The 21243-nt window shown below is 50.3% G+C and overlaps 1 protein-coding gene across 7 annotated transcripts in view; it reads right to left on the reverse strand.

Moving 5' to 3' along the window:
• Nucleotides 1-21243, reverse strand: part of PDE8B (phosphodiesterase 8B) — a 214588-nt gene that overhangs the window by 43687 nt on the left and 149658 nt on the right. For all 7 annotated transcript variants that reach the window (XM_059694267.1, XM_059694273.1, XM_059694274.1 and 4 more), the window contains 3 exons: nt 20651-20791; nt 18892-18980; nt 16727-16787 (listed from right to left, as the gene is read on the reverse strand). In XM_059694267.1, coding sequence (XP_059550250.1) covers nt 16727-16787; nt 18892-18980; nt 20651-20791 — 291 coding nt within the window. The remainder of the gene's footprint in view (nt 1-16726; nt 16788-18891; nt 18981-20650; nt 20792-21243) is intronic.

The raw sequence follows: 21243 nt of genomic DNA on the forward strand, positions 1-21243 counted from the left end.
CATCTCCGCATATCCCAGCAGACAGCAGACAGGTCCCTCAGCCGGGCCTGCCCCCTTCTCCTCGCTCCTTCTGTTCAGCAGAGCCTCCTTCAGTGCCCACGATACCCCTCCCTGCCGCTGCCGGGTCCCTGGAGGTCAGGAAGGTGTGGCCAGGGCCCTGCCGCTCATCTGGAGTCATTCTTTGCTCTCTTTTTGGTCTCACCCTGAAATATCTCATTTGGCAAAAAATCTGGAAACTTCTTTGGTTAAAAGGCCTTACCATCTCTTCTTTTCACCGGCCTCTGAGAGGGGGTCTCCCCCATGCCTCTGTGCTCTTCGTCGTTTTCCTATGTCTGCATATCCCATACTTGGCGGGTAAGACTAGCCGGGCTCAGAGGGTGAGCTATTCCTTCCGGGCAGCTCGTCCAGGACTGTTACCTGTCCAGCGATTAACTCCTAAGATGGAGCAGGTAACGGAAGTGTGAGTAAGGTCAGAAGCCCGCCCTCAGTCTGAACGTCAGGCACCCGCCTGGCACTGCGACGGCACAGGAAGGAGGAGTGCAGCGGAGAAGGTGCTGAGGCTGCCCGGGGAGCAAGGGGAGTGGGACCATCCGGACCAGCTGGGCCGTGCGACGCAGCCAGGGGTGCAGCAGGGCCCCCCAAGGCCGCGGTAGAAGGGGACACGCAGCAGGCGGAACTGGCTCCTAAATCCACCTCTGAATCTATTTCTGGGACTTGGGAGCCAGGACTCAGAAGGGTGCCACGCATCTGAGCCCTCCAAGGGGGAGGCTCCGGGGGAGCAGGTGGCATGTCACAGGGGAGCCGGGGACAAGTGCTGGGACTTCGAGTCACCGGCACAGAACTCATAAGCAACAGGGAGCCAGTGGGAGCTTTTAAGACGGAAACAAACACCCGAGTGGCGTCTCAGGACAACGTACGGCAGTGGGCGGGGGGTGAGCGGGGCGGGCGGACTGGGCGAGGAGCAGCGGCTCTCACTCCGTGATTTGGAGAAAGGGAATGTTCTCTGGAGGAGGAAGAGAGATGGATCTGAAAGACCGTCAGGAAATCGCACTGTCTTTTCTAAACGCCGTCAAAATGGGATGCCAGAGGCCCAGGTAACGTCTCCGCCTGAGAAACCCTGTCCTCCCGGGAGGTATTAGTCACAAAGGCCGCCCAGCCTCCCTGGCCCAGCCCAGGAGATGGGGGCAGGATCACAGGCCAGCGGGACAGCCAGGGGAGCCGATTCACAAATGAGGACAGTGCGGCTGTTCGTGCAAAGACCTGGGCCCCCGGGGCTGTGGCTCAGCGCAGTTAGAACCTCAGCAAAACGCAAAGCTCCCGGGCTGCCACGTATTTCAGAACAAAAGGTCAGGGCACCGTCCGCAAGCCTCTCCGGAAAGCACGCTTCGGGCCAAAGATGATCAAACACAAGAGGGGGCAGCGTCCGCAGGGCCCACCCCCAGGCCGGCACCCGCTCCGCTCCCACCAGTGAACCGCGGGCGAGTCAATCCGAGTGCCGCTCCCCTTCCCCGCGGCTGCGTGAGGAGGAAACCCATCTGAACAAAATGAGACGCGTTTTCTTCCTTTCCTTCCTCCCCTCCCCTTTTCTGGAGAGTCTCTGTTTTGTGTTTTCTTGGGAACCTAATTCTAACAGCCTCCTTTCTCGGTAAGTTTACAAACAGCAGTCAGCACCGTCTAAACTGTTTTAAAATGACTTTTCCCTTGCTTACCCCCCTGCCCCAATGGAAGCTGACGCCCAGGAGGCCCTGAGGGGCGTGGCCCCTTTGGTCACCATCAGCACCTGCCGTGGGGGGCCTGCCTCGCCGGCCGGCCGGCATCACCCACAGCCCCGCTTCCTGACCAGACCCCGCACCCAGGCCCTGGCCAGACCCCAGGGAGCTGCCAGTCACTGCCAAAGGCTCACACCCTGAGACCCCCAATCGTTTTGATTAGATATTTTAAGATGCTACAGTTGTTGTTTTTTTAGAGTAGCGTTTCCCTCCCCCTCCCCAGTATTTATGTTCTTCTTTTTAAAAATAATTCTTTGTGATTCAAAGTATTACATGTGTCCCCCGTTTTCCCCCCACTGACCCTCTCCAGCCCATCTCCCCCCTATTGTCTGTGTCCATGGGTTCTGCATATAAGCATCCAAGGTCTTTGGTTGATTACCTCTCACCCTGCCCAGTCTTCCCTCTGAGATTCTGCACTCTGTCCCATGCTTCCATGTCTCTGGATCCACTCCATCCCTCAGTTTATTTTGTTACTTAGATTCCACATGTGAGTGCGATCATGTGACACTTGTCTTTCTCTGACTGGCTCATTTCACTTAGCATGATACGCTCCAGGTCCCTCCATGCTGTCTCAAAGGGTAAGAGATTCTTTTTCACTGCTGCATAGTACTCCATGGTGTAACTGTGCCAAGATGCTACAGTTTTAATGCCACTTCCTAATCCAGAAAACCACTCTGGAGCCACTGCTCAAACATTCCCTCTGAGTGTTAGCTGACTTATCAAAAGACAAGGCCACACACACAGGAGCCAGCACCTCAAGGGCCTGCCCGTCATCATTAAGCTGCTGCAGACCCTCCACTCCCCTGGATGCCGGGATCCCCCAAGATCAGGCCTGAGGTTCTCAGGCCCAGAAGAGAGCCACTGGCCACGGTGAGAAGTATGACCTGCCTTCTACCTTCTCTGAGCAGATAGCTCACCAGCCAGAGCCTGGCCGATCCCCACAGCTCACCATCCCCAGAGAGGCGGCTCCTGGGGCTCAGGCGGCCCCCAGAGCTGTCGCTGGGCTGCTCTGGGGAGCACTGTTCCTCAGCACCACTGTGCTACCCAGGGATATGACCAGATGTCACCTCTTCCGCAGAACACCGTGCTTCTGTGGCAGAAGGGGGCAGCCCGTGTGTGCCCCCCCCCCCCCCGGGAGCCCACAGGGACGGGGAGCAAGGCTTGGTGTTTCCACCCGGTAGAGCCACGGGAACAATTTATCGAAAATGATTTTTTAAAAATAGATGCTTTCATGGCCTAAGGGGTGCTGGGTGAATTTTTCAAAATTAAATGGAAACGGAAAACAAAATAAATCCCATCCACACCATTACTTCCCCTACCATATCTCACATCCATGAAACATTAATGTGAAAAAGATGGAAAAAAATACCGTTTGCTGAGACAGAAAACAGTGCTTGGGATGTAGACGTGGAATTAATTTGTTGCTGTGTCCCAAATCTCACTGTAATCAGGAAGCAACGTGCCTCAACCAGGACCTGCAGACAGGGCGCCTGTGCTGGACAGTCCCAGGGAGGGACACGGGGCAGAGCACCCCCACCACGCGGGGAGCCGCTCCAGGCCAGGTGCCTGTGAAGAAGGCAGGGCCGTCCTAGGCCAGCAGGGGCCATGCTCTGCCCAGCCCGCCTCCTGCCAAGGCCTGTCCTAGGAGCCTCTCGCGCCCACTCGCTGGGACTCAGTGTCCATTTGGGCTCAGAGCCCCCTAGTCCTACACGGCCTGGGGGCACGCACACAGGGCCACTCCTGCTGCCTGAACCCACAGCTGCTGGCACCCAAAATGCAAACATGCTGTGTGTGCCCTCTGTGGGCCAGGGCCCAGGAGGGAGATACAAAGGCGGAGCCCTGGTGCCCCTGGGGGTTCTGCCCTGGCCGGGCTCGCCCTGATGCGTGATACACGGCCACCTCTGTGCTCCTGCCCTTCCGTGCTTCTTCGGTCAAACCACACTCCTGTCTCCTGGTAAAATGTCCAGCAGGAAGCTTCGCCAGACTGACCTAACCGATCGCCCCAGGCCCAGACCTCTCGAGGCTTCCCTCTGCAGCCTGGCGGTTCTCGACCTTGGCAGCACATTGGAGTGCCCTGGGGAGCTTTTAGAAAACCTCATGCCCAGCCTCTACCCCAGGTCCGGTCCACCAGAGCCCTGGGGCCCAGGCACCACTGTATTTAACTGCGGGTGATGCCAGTGTGCAGCCGCGGCTGAGAGCCACCGCCTCAGGCTTTCCACACATTCTCCCTTCAGCACAAGTGGTCCGGGTGCTGCTGCTCCCCAGCGCAGGCGCCCGTAGCTGAGCAGTTGTAGTCCTCAGGGATTACAACGTGCTTGTTATGAAACTGCCTTCTCCTTTGTTAACTCCAAGGTCCATGCTCTGCCATTGGGCGCTTGCATAGATTTAACAGTTCTGATGATCCGACACCTTCTCACAAACCTCTCCTAGACCCAAAGCCGCCCGAGAGCAGCGGCACCTGGGGCTCCTCAGAGAGGCGCCTCACTTCTGGTTCCTGCGACAAGCACATGTGCAGCGAGTGGCACCAGCCTGGACCCAGCGCTCTGCTGCCTCCCTCCACCCCAGGCACCGTCCCACGGGCCCGGGCCCCATCAGCCATCGTTTGACTAAGACAATAAGAACTAAGTTTCGTTTAACCCACCCTCACACTGTGACTCTGGGTTTAGGGACGGATGGTCATGAAGAAGCTGAGTAAATGCGTGTTTTTCTTCAGGCTCCTGGAGTGAGGCTCTGACATCTGACCAGAAACTCGGCTTCAGCAAACCAGGGCGAGATGCCCACTGCCAGTCGGATTTCCCCCGAATGGAGCAGAGCTGCTTTAATGGCGAACACTCCAAATTCTTCCTCCCCCTCGCCTCTTCCGGCAACGGCACTGCAGGATCCACACTCACTGGAATTTTGTTCTTAGAAATTATTTAAACGAGGCACCAGAAGCTTAAATACAATCCTCAGAGATGAACACTGCTCTGAGGACAGTTGAAACAAAAGACCCTTCAGGCAACGTAGCTGCTGTCCCGACAGATGGGTTTTAAAGTCTGATTCGCTGCACCCACAACATGACGGAAAGGTGACTGTGCGATGCTGCAGCCGGAACAGGCAGCACACATTACTGCAGGCCTGGCGGGTGCCGGTCCCATGACCTTCACGAGCAGCGGGTGCGGGGTCCGAGGCGCTGGCCTTCCCGAGAGGCCCCACGCTCTCCTGCAGACAGTTCGCCACCTCATCCTCTCAGCATTCTCGTGGACCCCGAATGCCCCGCCGCACCTTCCTCTCCTGGCCCATCAAATGCACGCATTAACTCTATTTCATCAGCAGACGGAGGTTGGACTGGGGCGGGGAATGCACGGTATGAGTTCCTTCAGTCCCAACGCCCACCAGGATGGTTCTAGACCAGGAAGCACTGAGAGGGGTACGGACTGCCAGAGGAAGTGAGGCGGGGCAGGTGGCAGCTGCGAGTCTGAGCTCCAACGTCATCGCCAGCTCAATCCATCCCACGCGACACCACATCAAGGGACCCTGCCAAGCCTGGCCGTTCCTGCCTCTCCTGCCACCTCTGGTTATGCTCTCACTTCTGCACGGCGTTCTTCTCCCTGCAGGAGAGTTCCATCGCGCCTCAGACCACCCTTCCGTGAAGCTGTCCCCCAGCTTCCCAAGTAAGGGTAGCCTTTCTCTCACGTGGCTGATCAGAGAATGAACGTCTATTCCTTTGTAACCATATTGCTAACTATTTTAGGGTCTGAATCCTGGTTCTACCACACAGGTTTCTTAGCCACTCCAAGCCTCGCTTTCCTCATTTGTAAAGTGGGGATTACAGTATCTACCTCATGCAGTGTGGTGAGGATTACAGGAGTAAATGTATGAAAAGCACTTGCAAAGGAAGGAATACAAAGTATTCAACACACAGTACAACTTATAATGATTATTAAAAGCTAAGATTCTTGACAAGCTGCCTTGATCGGATATTCACTGGGGGAGTACAGTGGTGCCCGTGGGTGACGGGATGCAGGGCACTGGGGCATGAGGCGCCCATGTGAGCGGGGTCCAGTGCACGAAGTGCTAAATGCCCTCGGTAGGTGAGAGGAGAGGGTGCTCTGGGGCAAGTCACAGAGGAGCATGTGACCTGTGTCAGGTGAGCAGGATTCCCCAGGAGGCAGGAAGAGCAGGCTGCACCGAGGGGGCAGAGAGTAAAACGCCCAGAGGCATGGAAGAGCCTGATGTGTTTAGGGGACTGTGGTGAGCGTGGTGTGGCCAAGGCAAGTGTGAGTGAACACAAGGCGGTGGAGAGCAGGCAGAGGCCGGAGCACAGAGCACTGTGTGTGCTCCTGAAAAATGCCTGGCTGCTGTTTTTTAGATGATGGGCCACTGGGGAGGCCTTTAAAATGAGGACTAAATGGTTTGCTGATAAAGATTCAAAAACTGGCTTGCTGAAAAAAATAGGTATCTATACTGAAGTTTATTATAAATGTTACTGATAAAATCTAGGGCACTGGGGTTTTGTAAATACAATTTTACCTAGTTCTGTAAATATAATTTTATTATAAGACAGCCTTGCCCATTCATTTACACATCACCTATGGCTGCTCTCCTACAATGGTTGGGCCAAAAATATTTACTATCTAGCCCTTTAAGAAAAAAAAAAAGAGGCCAACTTGATCTAAAGGATGCACAGCACACAATTTCTAAGTAATACTAAAATATCAAATACTCTTTATCAAAAATTCTTTATAGCCAATTGATTTTCACAAAATGCCTTTGTTGACTTTTTGCTGAACTCTTGAATAAGTAGCCCATCTGTGTTTGCAACTGATGGATGAGAGGAGTTTTGGCATGAACGCGAGTTGATACATTCACTTACATTATGCAGGAAGATGCAAGTAAAATAACAGATGCATAGGAATTGCACTCATTTGTCAATGATGTGAGCAACTTCTTTGTTGAATCACGTAGTTTTTGGATACTGGATGGGTATTTCTTCAAATTTTTGTGCTGTTCACAAATGAAACTGCCACAGAATGGTGCACACCTGAATTTAGCATGCATTATTACCATTTTCTCCACTTTCTGAAGTCTAGAAAATCAACCAGAAAAGTAAGTCCTGGGAATTTTTAAGTTCAAGATGGCAACACAGGAAGCTCTTGAAACTACTTCTTCCCCAAGACACACTAAATCTACAACTGACAAAACAACTCCCTCTGAACGAAATCCAGAAACAGGCTGAGCAATCCCTACACAACAGGCGAGTGAGAAAACCCCACATCCAAGGGCGTGTAACCATGCAGAAACCCCATTTCTGCAACCCACCCTTTCTCCTCTCTGTCTCCTTGATTCAGACTGGCCTTGTCCAATCTTGAGGCACCATGGCTCACTCCCCCTCCCTTCCTGTTTCCTTCCACCTTTGAAGCCCTAGTGGTTCTCAACCTTCCTAATGTCACGGCCCTTTAATACAGGTCAGGTCCTCATGTGGTGGTGACCCCCAACCATAAAGTTATTTTCGTTGCTCCTTCATCACTGCAATGTTGCTGCTGTTATGCATCGTCATGTAAGTATCTGATATGCAGGATGTATTTTCATTGTTCGCGACCCAGGACATCAGGTTCTGGTCAACTCCAAACTGTCTTAAGAAAAAGCCTCAGGTTTGTTGATCGAGGGGGCAGGGTTTTGGTCGAGCTAAAGGTAACATCCCGACCTCAGCTGTGTTTCAGGCCCAGGCCCAAGAAAGCAGAAGACACTACTGACCACACCTTCATGGCTGATAACAGAACCTGATACAATAATCAACCACTCCCTACTCTGGCCCAGGACCCAAACTCCCTGGGTCCCAATAATTAGTAATCTTTCCTGCATATACTCTGTCCCTGTGTGGGCCACGGGAGAGGAAGGTTATAGGCCAGGGGTGGGCAAACTTTTTGACTCGAGGGCCACAATGGGTTCTTAAACTGGACCGGAGGGCCGGAACAAAAGCATGGATGGAGTGTTTGTGTGAACTAATATAAATCCAAAGTAAACATCATTACATAAAAGGGTACGGTCTTTTTTTTCAATAGTTTTATTCATTTCAAACGGGCCGGATAGTTTGCCCACGGCTGTTATAGGCACTAGCTCACCTGTGCCTCTGGGATTGGTACCATTTCCTTATATAAACCTTTACAGTGGGGCCTTGACTTACGAGTTTAATTCGTTCCGTGATGGAGCTCGTAACTCAAATTACTCGTATGTCAAATCAAAAAGTGAACGAGTGAGACACGTGATGCTGGGCTGATGTTGTGGTGTTCACTGTGACATTCGCTGCGCCAACTAGCGGTGAGGTATCTGAAGCTGGCTCGTAACCTGAATTTTAGCTTGCAACTCAAAGCAAAAAATTGTCCGAGTGACAGCTCGTATCTCGAAAAACTCTTCAGTCGGGACACTCGTAAGTCAAGGCCCCACTGTACTTTCTTTGCTGCAAACTCCTGTTCATGTCTTATTGGGCTTTGATGCATGCAGGCAAATGAATCTCCTTAGTCCAGTAACAGGGGCGGAGAGACCGAGAAACAATCTTGCCCAAAACCCCACTCTTGGAGGGGCAACACACAATTGGGAGGAAACTCACAGTTCCCAGTTTCTCCCTGAGGAGTGAAGGATTTAGACTCCCCATCTGGCCCCAATTTGTAAGACTTTCACATGAGGGATGGCCCCCAAAACATCTAGGTTTGAAAGCCAATGAGGCTTGCATCCACAAGACCCATCAGGCTATCAGAAACTAATAGACAGCTCTTAAAGGGTTCACACAGACTCTCCGTGGCTAACCCCAAAGGCCCAGTAGAGAGACAGCAAACCTCAGGCTTTCTGTGAAAGAGGTCTATTTGCTTATCTTAAAACAGTGGTCGGCAAATTGCAGCTTGCGAGCCACATGCGGCTCTTTGGCCCCTTGAGTGTGGCTCTTCCACAAAATACCGACTTCTGCGCATGGGCCACGAAGTTTCAATCGCACTGTACATGTGTGCCCGCACGTGGTATTTTGTGGAAGAGCCACACTCAAGGGGTCAAAGAGCTGCATGTGGCTCACCAGCTGCAGTTTGCCGACCACTGTCTTAAAATGTTGGCCAGAGGGTCAGGCTTGTAATTATACCCGTATCTAGGAGCCGACTGCTGGGAGGCTGGCAGATACTCTTTTCTATCTCCCTCTGCTCCACCCCATGTTGCTCGTATCTCCCAGACAGGAGCACGTGCACATATATGGCACCTTGCTTACTGTGGCTGCCGCGCAGGGACGACCCCTTGATCACCGGCCCTGGTGTCCAGTGGGGCTCATGTTCACAGGTCACACAGGATTGTAACAAACAGTTACTGAAAGGCTACCCCACCAGGGCAGCAGACAGCAACACGCATTTCCTACTCTTAGCCTAAAGAGGTTTACCTGCATCCTTTAAAAGCTGTTGCCTAAGGGCATGGCTTCCAATCAGCCTGCATCTCAGTTCTGACTAAGACCTCCCCATTGGGCCACCGGCAGGTCCTGGCACACCTTCAACTATTGGGGACCACTAAGAACAGAGTCATCTGCTTGGACAACCCACAAGGCACCAGAGCGCCCAAGAACTAGGGCAGGGTGGGAAATACGGTTCATCCCCAAAAGGAGGCCACACCCTCGAGAATGGGACAGGCAGCTCTTTTATCTAATGCACAGAAACCAACAAAGTGAGTCAAGAAAAAAAATAAGAAACAAGGAATATGTTCCAAATGAACCGATAAAACCTCAAAAAATGACTGTAATTAAATGAAGATAAGTGACTTATCTGACAAGGAGTTCAAAATAATGGTTATGAATATGCTCACTGAGGTCAGGAAATAATGCGCAAAGTGAGAATTTCAACAAAGAGAGAATGTTAAAAAAAGTACCAAAGAGAACTCACAGAGCGGCAAAATACCGTGGCTAAGCCAAGTAAGTCAGCGGAGGGGTTCAACAGCAGACTAGATGAAGCAGAATAAAGGATCAGCAAATGTGAAGACAGGGAAGTGGCATTCATCCATTCGGAGCAGAAACAGAAAAAGAACGTAAAAGAGTAAATAGCTTAAGGGAATTATGAGACAAACATCAAGTGGGCCAATATTCCCACAGAATTCTATCATGAATTCTCAGCGTCCCTGCCTGTCCCCGTCCCTGCTCAGAGCTCCTACTGGTCTGTGCTTTCAGACATGCAGCAGGTGCTCCATGCGCATGAGCTCAGGGTTTGGCTGTTTAAATGTGGTTTCTCGAGAAAAATGTGGTTATGCAATATCAGAGGCCTCTCTTTAAATAGCTTTGTGCAAATATGTACTAAAGCTAAATGGAAAAATTTTGTTTATTTAGTGGCTTTACCAAATATGTCAACAAATATTTGGGGCACCCACTGTGAGTAGAGGACATGTGTACAAGCTCAGTGTCACGGTAGTATATCGGTCACATAAAATACATTTCTGAATGTGAACAGCCACTCTCGGGGTCGCAGAGGTCATGCTTTCAATTGCAGGCTCCCTTTTCTCCAACTACCTTTCAAGGAGTCACACTTGGACGTGTGCCTTGGGAGAATACAGCAAATATTCTTCGTAGCAGCACCCGAGACATACGCTGGCTATATACATATCAAAACTCTGTCTGTAATAATAATCTGGGGCTAGACAGAGCTGCATCTCTGATTTCCTACAGCTTCCACAGGCTACTGTGTTGAGAGTCAAAATTAGTTTTCAAAATAAGTTCCTGATGTCTACTGGGCACACACAGTGGGACGGGGACAAGGTGAGAACTGACCTAAAACATGTAAGATTTGGTCCAATGGGTGATGCAGACAGAAGTGTCACCGTCACCTCGTGGGTGAGGAGCGGCTCCAGGGAACCACACTTGGAGAATCACGTATGTAGTCTAACATCTGGCCAATGAGTAACTTTCTTAAACAGCTTTTCCTACCAAGGGTTCAATCTACTTCTGTTTGGTTACCTCCCTTGGTGATCAACTCACTACCTACTAAGGCTACCAACTCTGGCCAATTCTAATAATTTCTCCTTATACTGAGTCTAACCTGACCCCTTAAAACAGTCTAGTGCTTTTGCCTTCAAGGCCGCGTCCCTCCTTCCCCACAGGAAGTCTTCACAAAGCTGAAGACCTGTCCTCTTTCCCTTCTTACTCCCTGAGACCCTGTACCCTTCGTATCTTGTACACACTTCTGACAAGCTTGGCCTTGTGCATTATTATTGTAGTAAACCTATTTTTCCCAATCTTCACAGCAATTTCAACATTAAAGAGCTTACTCTCAAACAAAAAATGAATGAACCCCCAAGAGTTCATCTCCAAGCAAAATTTCATCATTGCAGACTTGGCCAATGCAGCCCCCATTTCAGCCTCTACCATTTCCAAACAAGTTGTGTATGTCAAAGCACTTTTGAATCAGTGACTCCCAAATGTCTGTCCCCAGGCCGGTGTCAGCCTGCAGTGGAAGACACAGTTTTTCCATCAAGCCAGGGCAACTCAAGTTAAATAGCTATTCTTCACTCAGAGACTATGCCCTGCCTATGTTTCCCATGGTTGAAACAACCTTCCTGTCATGAAACAAGGGTGACACGGTGGCCCCTGGAATGCCAAAGGCAGGATGCTCCGTTTTCAAGCCCTGGGAAGCCTTGTGCAAAATCCAGGTCAGATGGGTCTCATGCTGCTCTCCATCAGCCTTCGTCCTAGACCAGTGATGGCGAACCTGTGACACGCGTGCCAGAGGTGACACGTGAACTCATTTTTTTGGTTGATTTTTCTTTGTTAAATGGCATTTAAATATATAAAATAAATATCAAAAATATAAATCTTTGTTTTACTATGGTTGCAAATATCAAAAAATTTCTATATGTGACACGGCACCAGAGGTTTTTTTAGGGTTTTTCAAAATGCTGACACGCCGAGCTCAAAAGGTTCGCCATCACTGTCCTAGACCCTGAGCAGCCAGGCGGCGGAAGCTCCCTCCGAGCCGGGCGCCGACCTTCCGCTGCTCTCACCCCGGGAACGGGGCTTCTCTCCTGGGGGCTGCTCTCTGGGTGGGCCGTGCCCCAACTTCACACGAAAACCACTGCCCCTCACTGGACATGAAAACCTGCACCTCCCTGAGGCTTCTCCGTGCCCGTGGCCGTCCCTCCATGAGCCGGGGACCAGATGATCCAACCCACATCCCCACTGCAGCCCTGCCTTCTTGCCCCTGGCTCTCACGCTCTCCCGGGGCTCCTCGCCCACCACTGGCCACTGGCCACTGGCTTTGGAGCGCTGTGCTCCCTGTATTCCCATGGCCACGGCTTGGAGGCGAAGGTGGGAAGGCAGACTGTCCCTGGCCTACAAAAATGAGAAGAGAAAGATTTCCCCTAGAAATGGGGTCAGCTAGCGTGTTCTGTAAAGGTCCAGGCAGTAACTATGTTAGGCTATGCAGGCCATACCGTCTCTGCTGTAACTAGTTATGTAGCCACAGTGCTTCATAACAACGGAGTGTGGCTGTGTTCCAATAAGACTTTATTTACAAAACAAACTGCCTTTGGCCTGAAGGCTGCAGTTTGTGGCCCCCCGTCCTAGATCACCCCTGAAACAGCCTGGCTCCTCTCCGTGGGCCCAGCGCTTGGTTCGCACCTTCCATGCTGCGCTCTGGAAATGTTCCCTGCTGACCTGTCTGTGGCCCCTGTGGCTCCTGGGACAGAGACTCTGTGTCCCTGGTGGCAGCACAGTACAGGTTTTCAGTATCTATTTGGGGAGAAAGTGTGTGTGTGACGAGGGGGGAGGTGATGTGTACAGCAGGCAACCCTCACCGAGCATTTCCAGCCTCTTGGCGAAGAGCTGCAGGGTCCACGTGGGAAAAGAAGTCTGTGCTGCCGACAAGCAGACAGCAGCCTGGCTTACAGTGTCAGTCCTTGTTACAGTGCAAACCCATGGATACGTTTTGACGTCAGGGCTACACCCCAGAAAGCAGCGCCCCCAGAACCGCCCGCAGACAGGCTGCTCCCGCCCTCTGGGGAGCCCTGCCCGTCACAGCCCACCACCACTCCCTTCGGCCTCCTTCTGTGAGGAGGAGGGACCCTGCGGCCAGCCGGAGAGAAAACCTAAGTGTCCCTCTAGGCCTGTGCAGCACCATTAGGTGACGTCAACGGCTCAGGGCATCTGGGCTCTGTGTTTCCACTGTTCTCAGAACAGCGGCTAATTCATGGCAGTAATGACGTTTCTATTTAGAGCCTCAGAAAATAAGAGGTGGTCCCTCGATGCTGCACTCTGAGTCCTGTGCTACGGGTTTGCCTGCTTTCCCTGTGAAGCAGGGAGCTTACAGGTGGCAGGAGGACAGGCAATTCCACTCAAGCTAACCAACAGTCTGAGGGCCTACTATGTGCCAGGCAGCACGTGCCAACAAAGACAAGCACATCCCAGGGGCCCCACAGGGAAAGAGAGGGCAGCCAGGCACCCAAACAGCCATGACGATGGTGGGAATGGTGCACAGCAAAGCAGGCACTCTGGGGCTTGAGGATGGAGATGTTTCTTGGCGGGACCACGAAGGCCCGGAGAATTTGGGCACATGAAACTGCAGGGAGCCTGGGCACAGGGAGACTGGGTGGCCCATTCATCAGGTGAGAAAGAGAGGAGGGAGGAGGAGAGGGCTCGGCTGGTGGGGAAGCTGTGCTTGGCTGCGGACACGAACTGTACTTGGCCCTTTCTGGCAGGGGCATTCTGTAGCGCAGCTTCACCGCCAGGCAGGTGGGTGTGCGGGGCTTGGCTTCAGTAGTTTGTCTGTAAAGAGCCGCCTCGACTTCCTGTGCTTCTCCCTCTTCCTGGGTCACCTCCCACATGATCCCATTCCTCCTCCTGGGATGTCTAAGCTTTGCTGTTGAGAGGATATTTTTTTCCTATGAAAGTTAATTCCCTTCCTTTTCCCAGAGGTCTCCAAGGCCTTGCCTCATTGCGTGACTTTGTGAAAATTTCCTGGTTCCAGATAAAATTCTTAGTGCCTAAAAGGCATTTTTATGCCGAGACCGGTTTGGCTCAGTGGATAGAGCGTCGGCTTGCGGACTGAAAGGTCCCGGGTTCAATTCCAGTCAAGGGCATGTACCTGGGTTGTGGGCACATCCCCAGTAGGAGATGTGCAGGAGGCAGCTGATCGATGTTTCTCTCTCATCGATGTTTCTAACTCTCTATCTCTCTCTCTTCCTCTCTGTAAAAAATCAATAAAATATATATTTTTTTAAAAAAAGGCATTTTTATGTTGCACTAAATTTTATGAAAAAGCACATGATTACTTTGGCTATTCTAGAATATTTTACTAGAATAGCCAAATGAATCTTGAGGAAGAAGAATAAAGCTGGAGGCATCATACTTCCCGATTTCAAGCTATATTAGAAAACTATAGAATCAAAACAGTATGGTATTGGCATAAAAACACAGAAATCAATGGAACAGAATAGAGTGCCCATAAGTACACCCACATATATATGATCAGTTAATTTATGACAAAGGAGCCAAGAATATGCAATGGAGAAAAGTAGTCTCTTCAATAAATCATGTTGGGAAAATTGGTCAGCCACATGCAAAAGAATGAAACTGGACCACTATCTTAACCATACACAAAGTCAACTCCAATGGATTAAAGACTTGAACATAAGACCTATAAAACTATAGAAACTATAAAACTCATAGAAGAAAACACAGAACAGAAACTCCTTTACGTTGATCTCAGTGATGATTTTTTTGCATGTGATACCCAAATCACAGACAAAAGCAAAAATAAATAAATAGGACTACACCAAACTAAAAAGCCTCTGCACAGCAAAGGAAACCATCAACAAAATGAAAAGAAAACCTACTACCACATGGGGAAAAATTTTTCAAATCATTTATCTGGTAAAGGGTTAATAGACAAAGTATGTAAAAAAAAAAAAACCTCATAAAACTCAATAGCAAAAATAAAGCCCCAAACAATCTGATTAAACAATGGCCAGAGGATCTGAATACAGCTGACCCTGGAGCAACAAAGGGGTGAGAAGTGCCACCACCTGCACAGTGAAAAACTTACGTATACATTAAACCAGCCCCCCACATACGTGCATTCGCATCCAGAGGTGAAAAAACATTAGACATTTCTCCTCAAAGACATACAAATGGCCAACTGGTATATGAAAAGGTGTTCCACACCACTGATCATCAGGAAAATGCAAATGAAAACTACGAGATACCAACTCATACCCGTTAAAATGGCTACTAAGACACTTCTTGTCAAAAGGACAAGAAATAACAAGTGCTGGCGAGGATGTGGGGAAACGGTAACTGTTGGTAAGAATGTAAGTTGGTGCAGCCACTACGGGAAACAATAGGGAGTTCCTCAAAAAGTTAAAAATAGAACTACGATATGATCCAGCAATTCCACTGCTGGGGATTTATCCAAAGGAAACGATAAATGTTCATCGCAGCACGACTTACAATATCAAAGACACAGAAATAACCCAAGTGTCCTCCAACAGATGGCTAAAGAAAATGTCGTATATATATGTGCACAGACACCCACACATACACAGCGAGTCCTCACTTAACATTGCTGATAGGTTCTGCAACTTTAAGGGGAACATCTAACAAAACAAATCTTACCATCAGCTAATTGAGAGAAACAGCAGCTAAGCTCCTGTGGTATCTCAGCAACATTATCATGAATCAACATTGAACCCAACAACATTATTCAAGAACCTGTATACATAATAAATATTTTGCCATAACATAGAAGGAAATCTTGCAACAACATGGATGGACATTGAGGACTAAGTGAAATGAGTCATAGAAAGGCAAATATCATATAACTTACATGTGGAATCTAAAGAAAAATAAAAAACTGAACTCATAGATACAGAGAATAGATTGGTGGTTTCCAGAGGTGGGTGGCGGATGAAATGGGTGAAGATCAGAAGGTACAAACTTCGAGAGTAGGTATTTAAAGTTCTCATCACAAGAATAAAATTTGTAACTACACGCGGTGAAAACCGCTAACTAGGCAATCATTCCGCAATCTACTCAAATGTCCACGGGGACTTTCAGGGGGCCGGTCTCCAACTGACAGCCCTGTGCAGGCTCCTTGCTCAGCCCCACTTCCCTTTGGGGAACCCCCTCCGCACTGGGAGGAGCCCAGGCACCTTTGGGTCCTGGAGTCCCACTTTACGTCTTTGCCTGGCCAGGCTTCACCTTCTGATCCCACATTTGACAAGTCTCCAACACGTCCCTCTAAAATGGATTATGCCCCGAAGTCCCTCATTTCCTTTAGCTATACGGTCCCTCCTTTTAAAATCCTCATCTATGTCAAAGGCTACCTTGTATGTTTTCAAAAATAGATAATGAGTGATTGTTGAGTATTTTTCAATCAACAAACTTTACAGCATGAAGTGAAAATACACATAATCCAGGATTAGAAGCATAAATCAAAAAGAAAAAATACCAATGTTGTCCTCTATGATAAAGGTCTCTACAAAGGAAGGTTCTTAAAAAAGCAACTGATTAAAATTCTTTTACTGCAGAAGAACACTCAAATGGATTGTTCTGCATGATGTAATGGCTTTTAAAAAAATCACAGTACTAACTTGGAATGATTCTTGTTTTTGATATAAACTTGTAGGGGTGAAATGTTCAAACGCAGAGACACTTTTTATTTGCTTAAGAAATTAAGATAGAAAAACAGAACAGTCTTTACTTGGAGGAAGAATTTTTTGCCTTCACAAAAGGTATCAGTCTCGAGTTGCACAGCCAAGTGTTAATCCTAAGTGATGTGCATCACTAAGACGGTAGCACAGGCTTGCAGGGGAATTTTTTTTTACTATCTGCCAAAGGAGCCTAATTTTCCCAAAAACCTTCTTAATTGGCAACGACAATAAGAAATGGAGAAAGACAAGCAGAGAGCAGTGGTGAGAATGTAATGCGTGGTCAAGCTGACAGAGCAAATGAAGCAAGCTGGGTACCGTACCTGCTTATTATTGTCAGTGGTACAACACAGTTTCTTGAGGGAGACAAAATGCCTAATTTTCCTAATAACATAAATAATTAGTTATTAGTGAGTCAGATATAAGATGATTCAACAAATCAGCAAAGGAAAACATCAACAGAAACTTTTTAAAGCAAAACTCCAGGGTCTATTCTAGGGCAGATGTACGATTCAAACAAAACCCAGTCTACAGAAAATGCATTTTCACACACAGCCCACACACGCCTTCCGAACGGGGCTTCCCTTTTAATCACCGCTGGCTCCCAGACATTTTCCGAATGAGCATTTCATTTTGTGACTGACGCCTGAAGCTTGGCTCCTCCATATGGGCCGTGATAGGATGAAATGCCACTCTAGAAAAAAACTGGCTTTATTCTGCTGACGCTAATACTTTTATAGCTTATATAGAAAGCAAAGGACTCATTTGGACAATGATCCAATTTCAGGGCAGCTATTTTTATATTTAATTCCATATTCCTGCACAGCATGGTCATCATAACAATGGCATTTTTCGGGCAGAGAAAAATCCTCTTACTTCAAGGTCATGGACAGAATCCCACAACAGCCTGCGGTCTTGCTCATTACCATGGAACAGACCAGGAAAAGACCACAGGTGCCTCAGCCCTGCACAGACTTCAGCTCAGGGTAGATTTTCTACGGAGAGTGAAGCCAGGAATCCCAGAGGGCTGTGTTAGATTTCACAGTAGTGAGACTCCTCTCCTCTCCTCTCTCCCTGTCTCTGTCTCTGTCTCTCTCTCTCTCTCTCTCTCTCTCTCTCTCTCTCTCTCTCTCTCTCGCTCTCTCTTTGGTTTAGTTTTCTCTGGAGAACTCTGAGGAGAACATAGAAAACGCTGGTTATCCTGTAATGAATGTCATAAAACAGGAAGAGGTAAAAATATCTCCCTACTTTTAATAAGAATTTCCTCTGACAGTTCACTGCCTACAATGGGGGGCGGGGAATGACACTGCCTGGACAAAAGAATGTCTCTTTCTTATCTGTAACACCAGAAAGGTCAGAAAACCTCATTCTGACAGACATTACCAAGCAGTGGCATGTCTCCTCGGCCCTGGTTACCTAATAATCCTGGTCACACACACACAAAGTGGATGTTAGCTTCAATTTTCTGAAAGAGGGCATAAGGATGATGGTAACAACAGGGACTGCTGGGAGGGCCACAGAGGACCGTGGGCTCAGGAGAACGTCCGGGGGCCTCTCTCTGCGGTCAGGGGGGGCCACGGACTGCCCGTCACCCCACCACCCACACTGAAGCACGATGGCAGGAAGCACGAGGTGGTGGTCTCTGAACTGAGGGGAGCACTTCGGAAACTAACCCAGGAAATTGGAGGGGAGACAGCCCAGTGACACTTTGCTGACTTTATAGACTGTCCTTGTCTAGTCGCACAACAAGCTGCAAGGGTCTGGGGCAGTCAGAGGGGCACAAGCAGGACTCGCCTCTCTCTTATTGGCACCATAACTGCCGCCTTTCCTTTTCCCAAAACTTCACACAGCGGTGCGCGTCCCTTAGACTCTGAAGCTGGTGCGGCCTCCAGGCTGGCTTCCAAAAGCGCCTCAGGGACATGCTGGTAGGGGAGCCAGTTTGGCTTCGTGAACCTCACAGAATTCAACTTGGGGAGGAAAGGAATCGCGTGTTCGCCTTCTCTCTCCACAGTGATAAGGCTTCTCTGGTAATCTGAGATTAAGTGGAATCAGATCAACCTCAGCTTTGGATCAGACACATCTTTCTCTCTGAAACCATGACCGCCAGGCCTTTATCCCGAGTTGGAGCAGCCCTGAGCCGGCCGGAGAAAGCCAGCCCAGGCCGGTGCCCCAGGGAGAGCAGTCCGCTCCCAGGGGTTTTGCTGTTGATGTGAAGGTGGACAGCCTAGCAACCGAGCTCCCCCAGAGGGCAGTGGGCAGAGGGAATCACAGATGCTCAGGTGTGGGGGCTGCTGGGTGATGCTCCATAAAGACCATAAGCAGGAGAAGACAGGAGCCACGTCTGGGGGTTGCTACCAGATGCCTGGAGGTGGCCTTGGCATACCTGTGTACAGCCCGGCCCTCCTGTGCTTGTGGGTCTAACGCTCACCCTGCAGTTCAATATGCCCACGCGGCCCTCAACGGACAGAGTTCAAGAGTTTGCGCTCACCCTCCTTGGCCAATCACCGGGGTGATCTTCACGTGCTGTTGGATGCTGTCCCCGGACTTCCGCTTGGCGTAGTAAACCCCCTGCCACTCCTACATGGAGAAAGAGAGCTCTTAAGTCCTTCTGTGGAGGCCAGCACCCGCTCCTACAGGGGGTCTTATCCAACTGAGCCATTAATTCCCAGCGCTTTCGGTGCGTTCCACAGAACGCCACTCCGTTCTCGCTCCCGCGGCGATGCTGCCTGTGTAAGGCGCATGGTCACAGGCATGAACACAACAGGACCAACGCGGCCACCACCAGGCTGCCCTCCTGGGCCCCAGGACGCCTGGCCTGTGGGAGGAGCTCCTGCTCAGCCCTACGGGTGTAGTGACGCCAGGTCAAGGGATTTTTCCAAGGTCTTCCTCAAAATCGCCCCAACAACCCGAGTCTGAGATGATCACCCTTCATTGACAGATGGGCAAACTGAGGCTGGGAGATTCTAACTACTGTGTCCATGTGAGAAGGTGGGGGGTGTGGCATTGAAGCCTTCCACCTGTCCACTATCTACGGGGCCTCCAGCCACGACTTCTCTGGGTTAGTCTGGCTCCTGGCAGTGCCCATGGAAGAGGCAAACGGGGGTGTGGAGATCCTGCTGTCTTTGGACCTTGGGGAGCTGGCTGGGATGAAGAACCCGGTGACCTCGAGGGGGGACCTGTGGCACCGCGGCGATTTCTGGGAGGAGTGGTTATGTCGGAAGCTGGGCCTTTTCTCTGCAGCCTTTTCCTGCCCGCCGCCGCCCCCTCCCCCTGCCTCCCCCACAGGTGGCTCACCGGCACGCACATCGGGCCACCATGGGGCAGTATTCCGGCGGGTATTTTGGACGACTTGCCAATGTCCTGTTTCTTTCTCATTCCCACTGCCCCAATTTTTAAAACATTAATTCTGGGCATCATATATAATCCAAACTACTTTATGTTTGTACAACGGCCCCCCCATGAAATGAAAACAATGGTCATCTAACTACTTCAGATCCGAGAAAGCAAGATGAAAGCAATAACATGTGAGAAAGCACCCTGAGTGCTCAGGAGAAAATGCGAGGCAGTTCTGGCTGGGACAGCAACGCGCCCTGGGGGTAGGGCTCGAAGGAAGGTGCTGCTGCGTTTGCACCGCTGCCCTCGTCTACGGGTCCAATGGGTGCAGCAGGGAGACGGAAGCCATCTCTCTATGAACTGGGGTGACAGAGAACAGGAAAAGGACAACCGGGCTTACGTGTGAACACTGACACTAAATACACCTAGTCCCCCAAACACTGGCTAAGCTGACACATGTCAGCTCTGGGGGCGGGATCGGCGCAGAGGTGGGAATGCTATTCCAGGAATGACAGGTGGGGCGTATTCATGCAAAGGATGATGTTTCCTTAGACCAGTGGTCGGCAAACTGTGGCCCCTTGGGTGTGGCTCTTCCACAAAATACCACGTGCAGGATCGCACGGAAAGTGCGATTGAAACTTCGTGGCCACACTCAAGGGGCCAAAGAGCCGCATGTGGCTCACGAGCCACAGTTTGCTGACTACTGCCTTAGACAAAACTGCCAGATTCTGTAGCATCATCATAAGCCCCAGATTTGCTGGATATCCAAAATTAACTCATTTTGCAAACATAAACATGTTTCATTTAATTATAACATCACGAAAGAAGCCAATCTTTACGATGTGACATAAAAACCCGCAGTAGAGGCGAGTGCGTTGGGGAGGCGTGTGCAGGCTGTTGTTAGTGCCACCCACCTTGCCCTTCCTGATGCATGTGTTGATGGTGTCGAGGAGGTCTGCCCGGTTCTTATCGCTTTTGGGCAGCTCCGCGAGTTCTCTCCCGAGCAGCTCGTTCTTGTGGTAGCCCATCATCCTTTCGAAGGCGGGGTTGACATACTGTGAACGGAAGTGGGCACAGGTCAGTTCAGGGGTGCCTGACGGGAAGCCTGCTGGGATGCAGGGGACCTGCTGGAAGAGCCCGTCAGGACCATCTCAAAACCCACACACAGAGATCATGCCAGTTCCCTCACATACAACATGCTCTGGTCTTGTGTTATCCTCAGAGGGCTGGTAGGTTTTTAAAGGGGCCTGACAGGGTCCCCCCAAAAAACTGCAGTCAGTATAGTCTCCCCTGTCCAGGCGCCCACCGTCCTCAGCCCTTTTGGTCCTGCTCATGATAAAGGCTGGGAGGTGATTGACATCGTGTTGACAGCATCACCGTGTTACCTCTCCTGGAGGCACAGCGTTTCCCGCCACCAGGTGCCCACTGTGGATGAAGGACGCTACGAAAGCGCCATCTGTTAGGTGACAAGTGGGGAAGGTGAATAGAGAGCAGGGAGCCCGTTCTC

The sequence above is a fragment of the Myotis daubentonii genome, chromosome 4, assembly GCF_963259705.1.
Source record: "Myotis daubentonii chromosome 4, mMyoDau2.1, whole genome shotgun sequence".
Classification (NCBI taxonomy): domain Eukaryota; kingdom Metazoa; phylum Chordata; class Mammalia; order Chiroptera; family Vespertilionidae; genus Myotis; species Myotis daubentonii.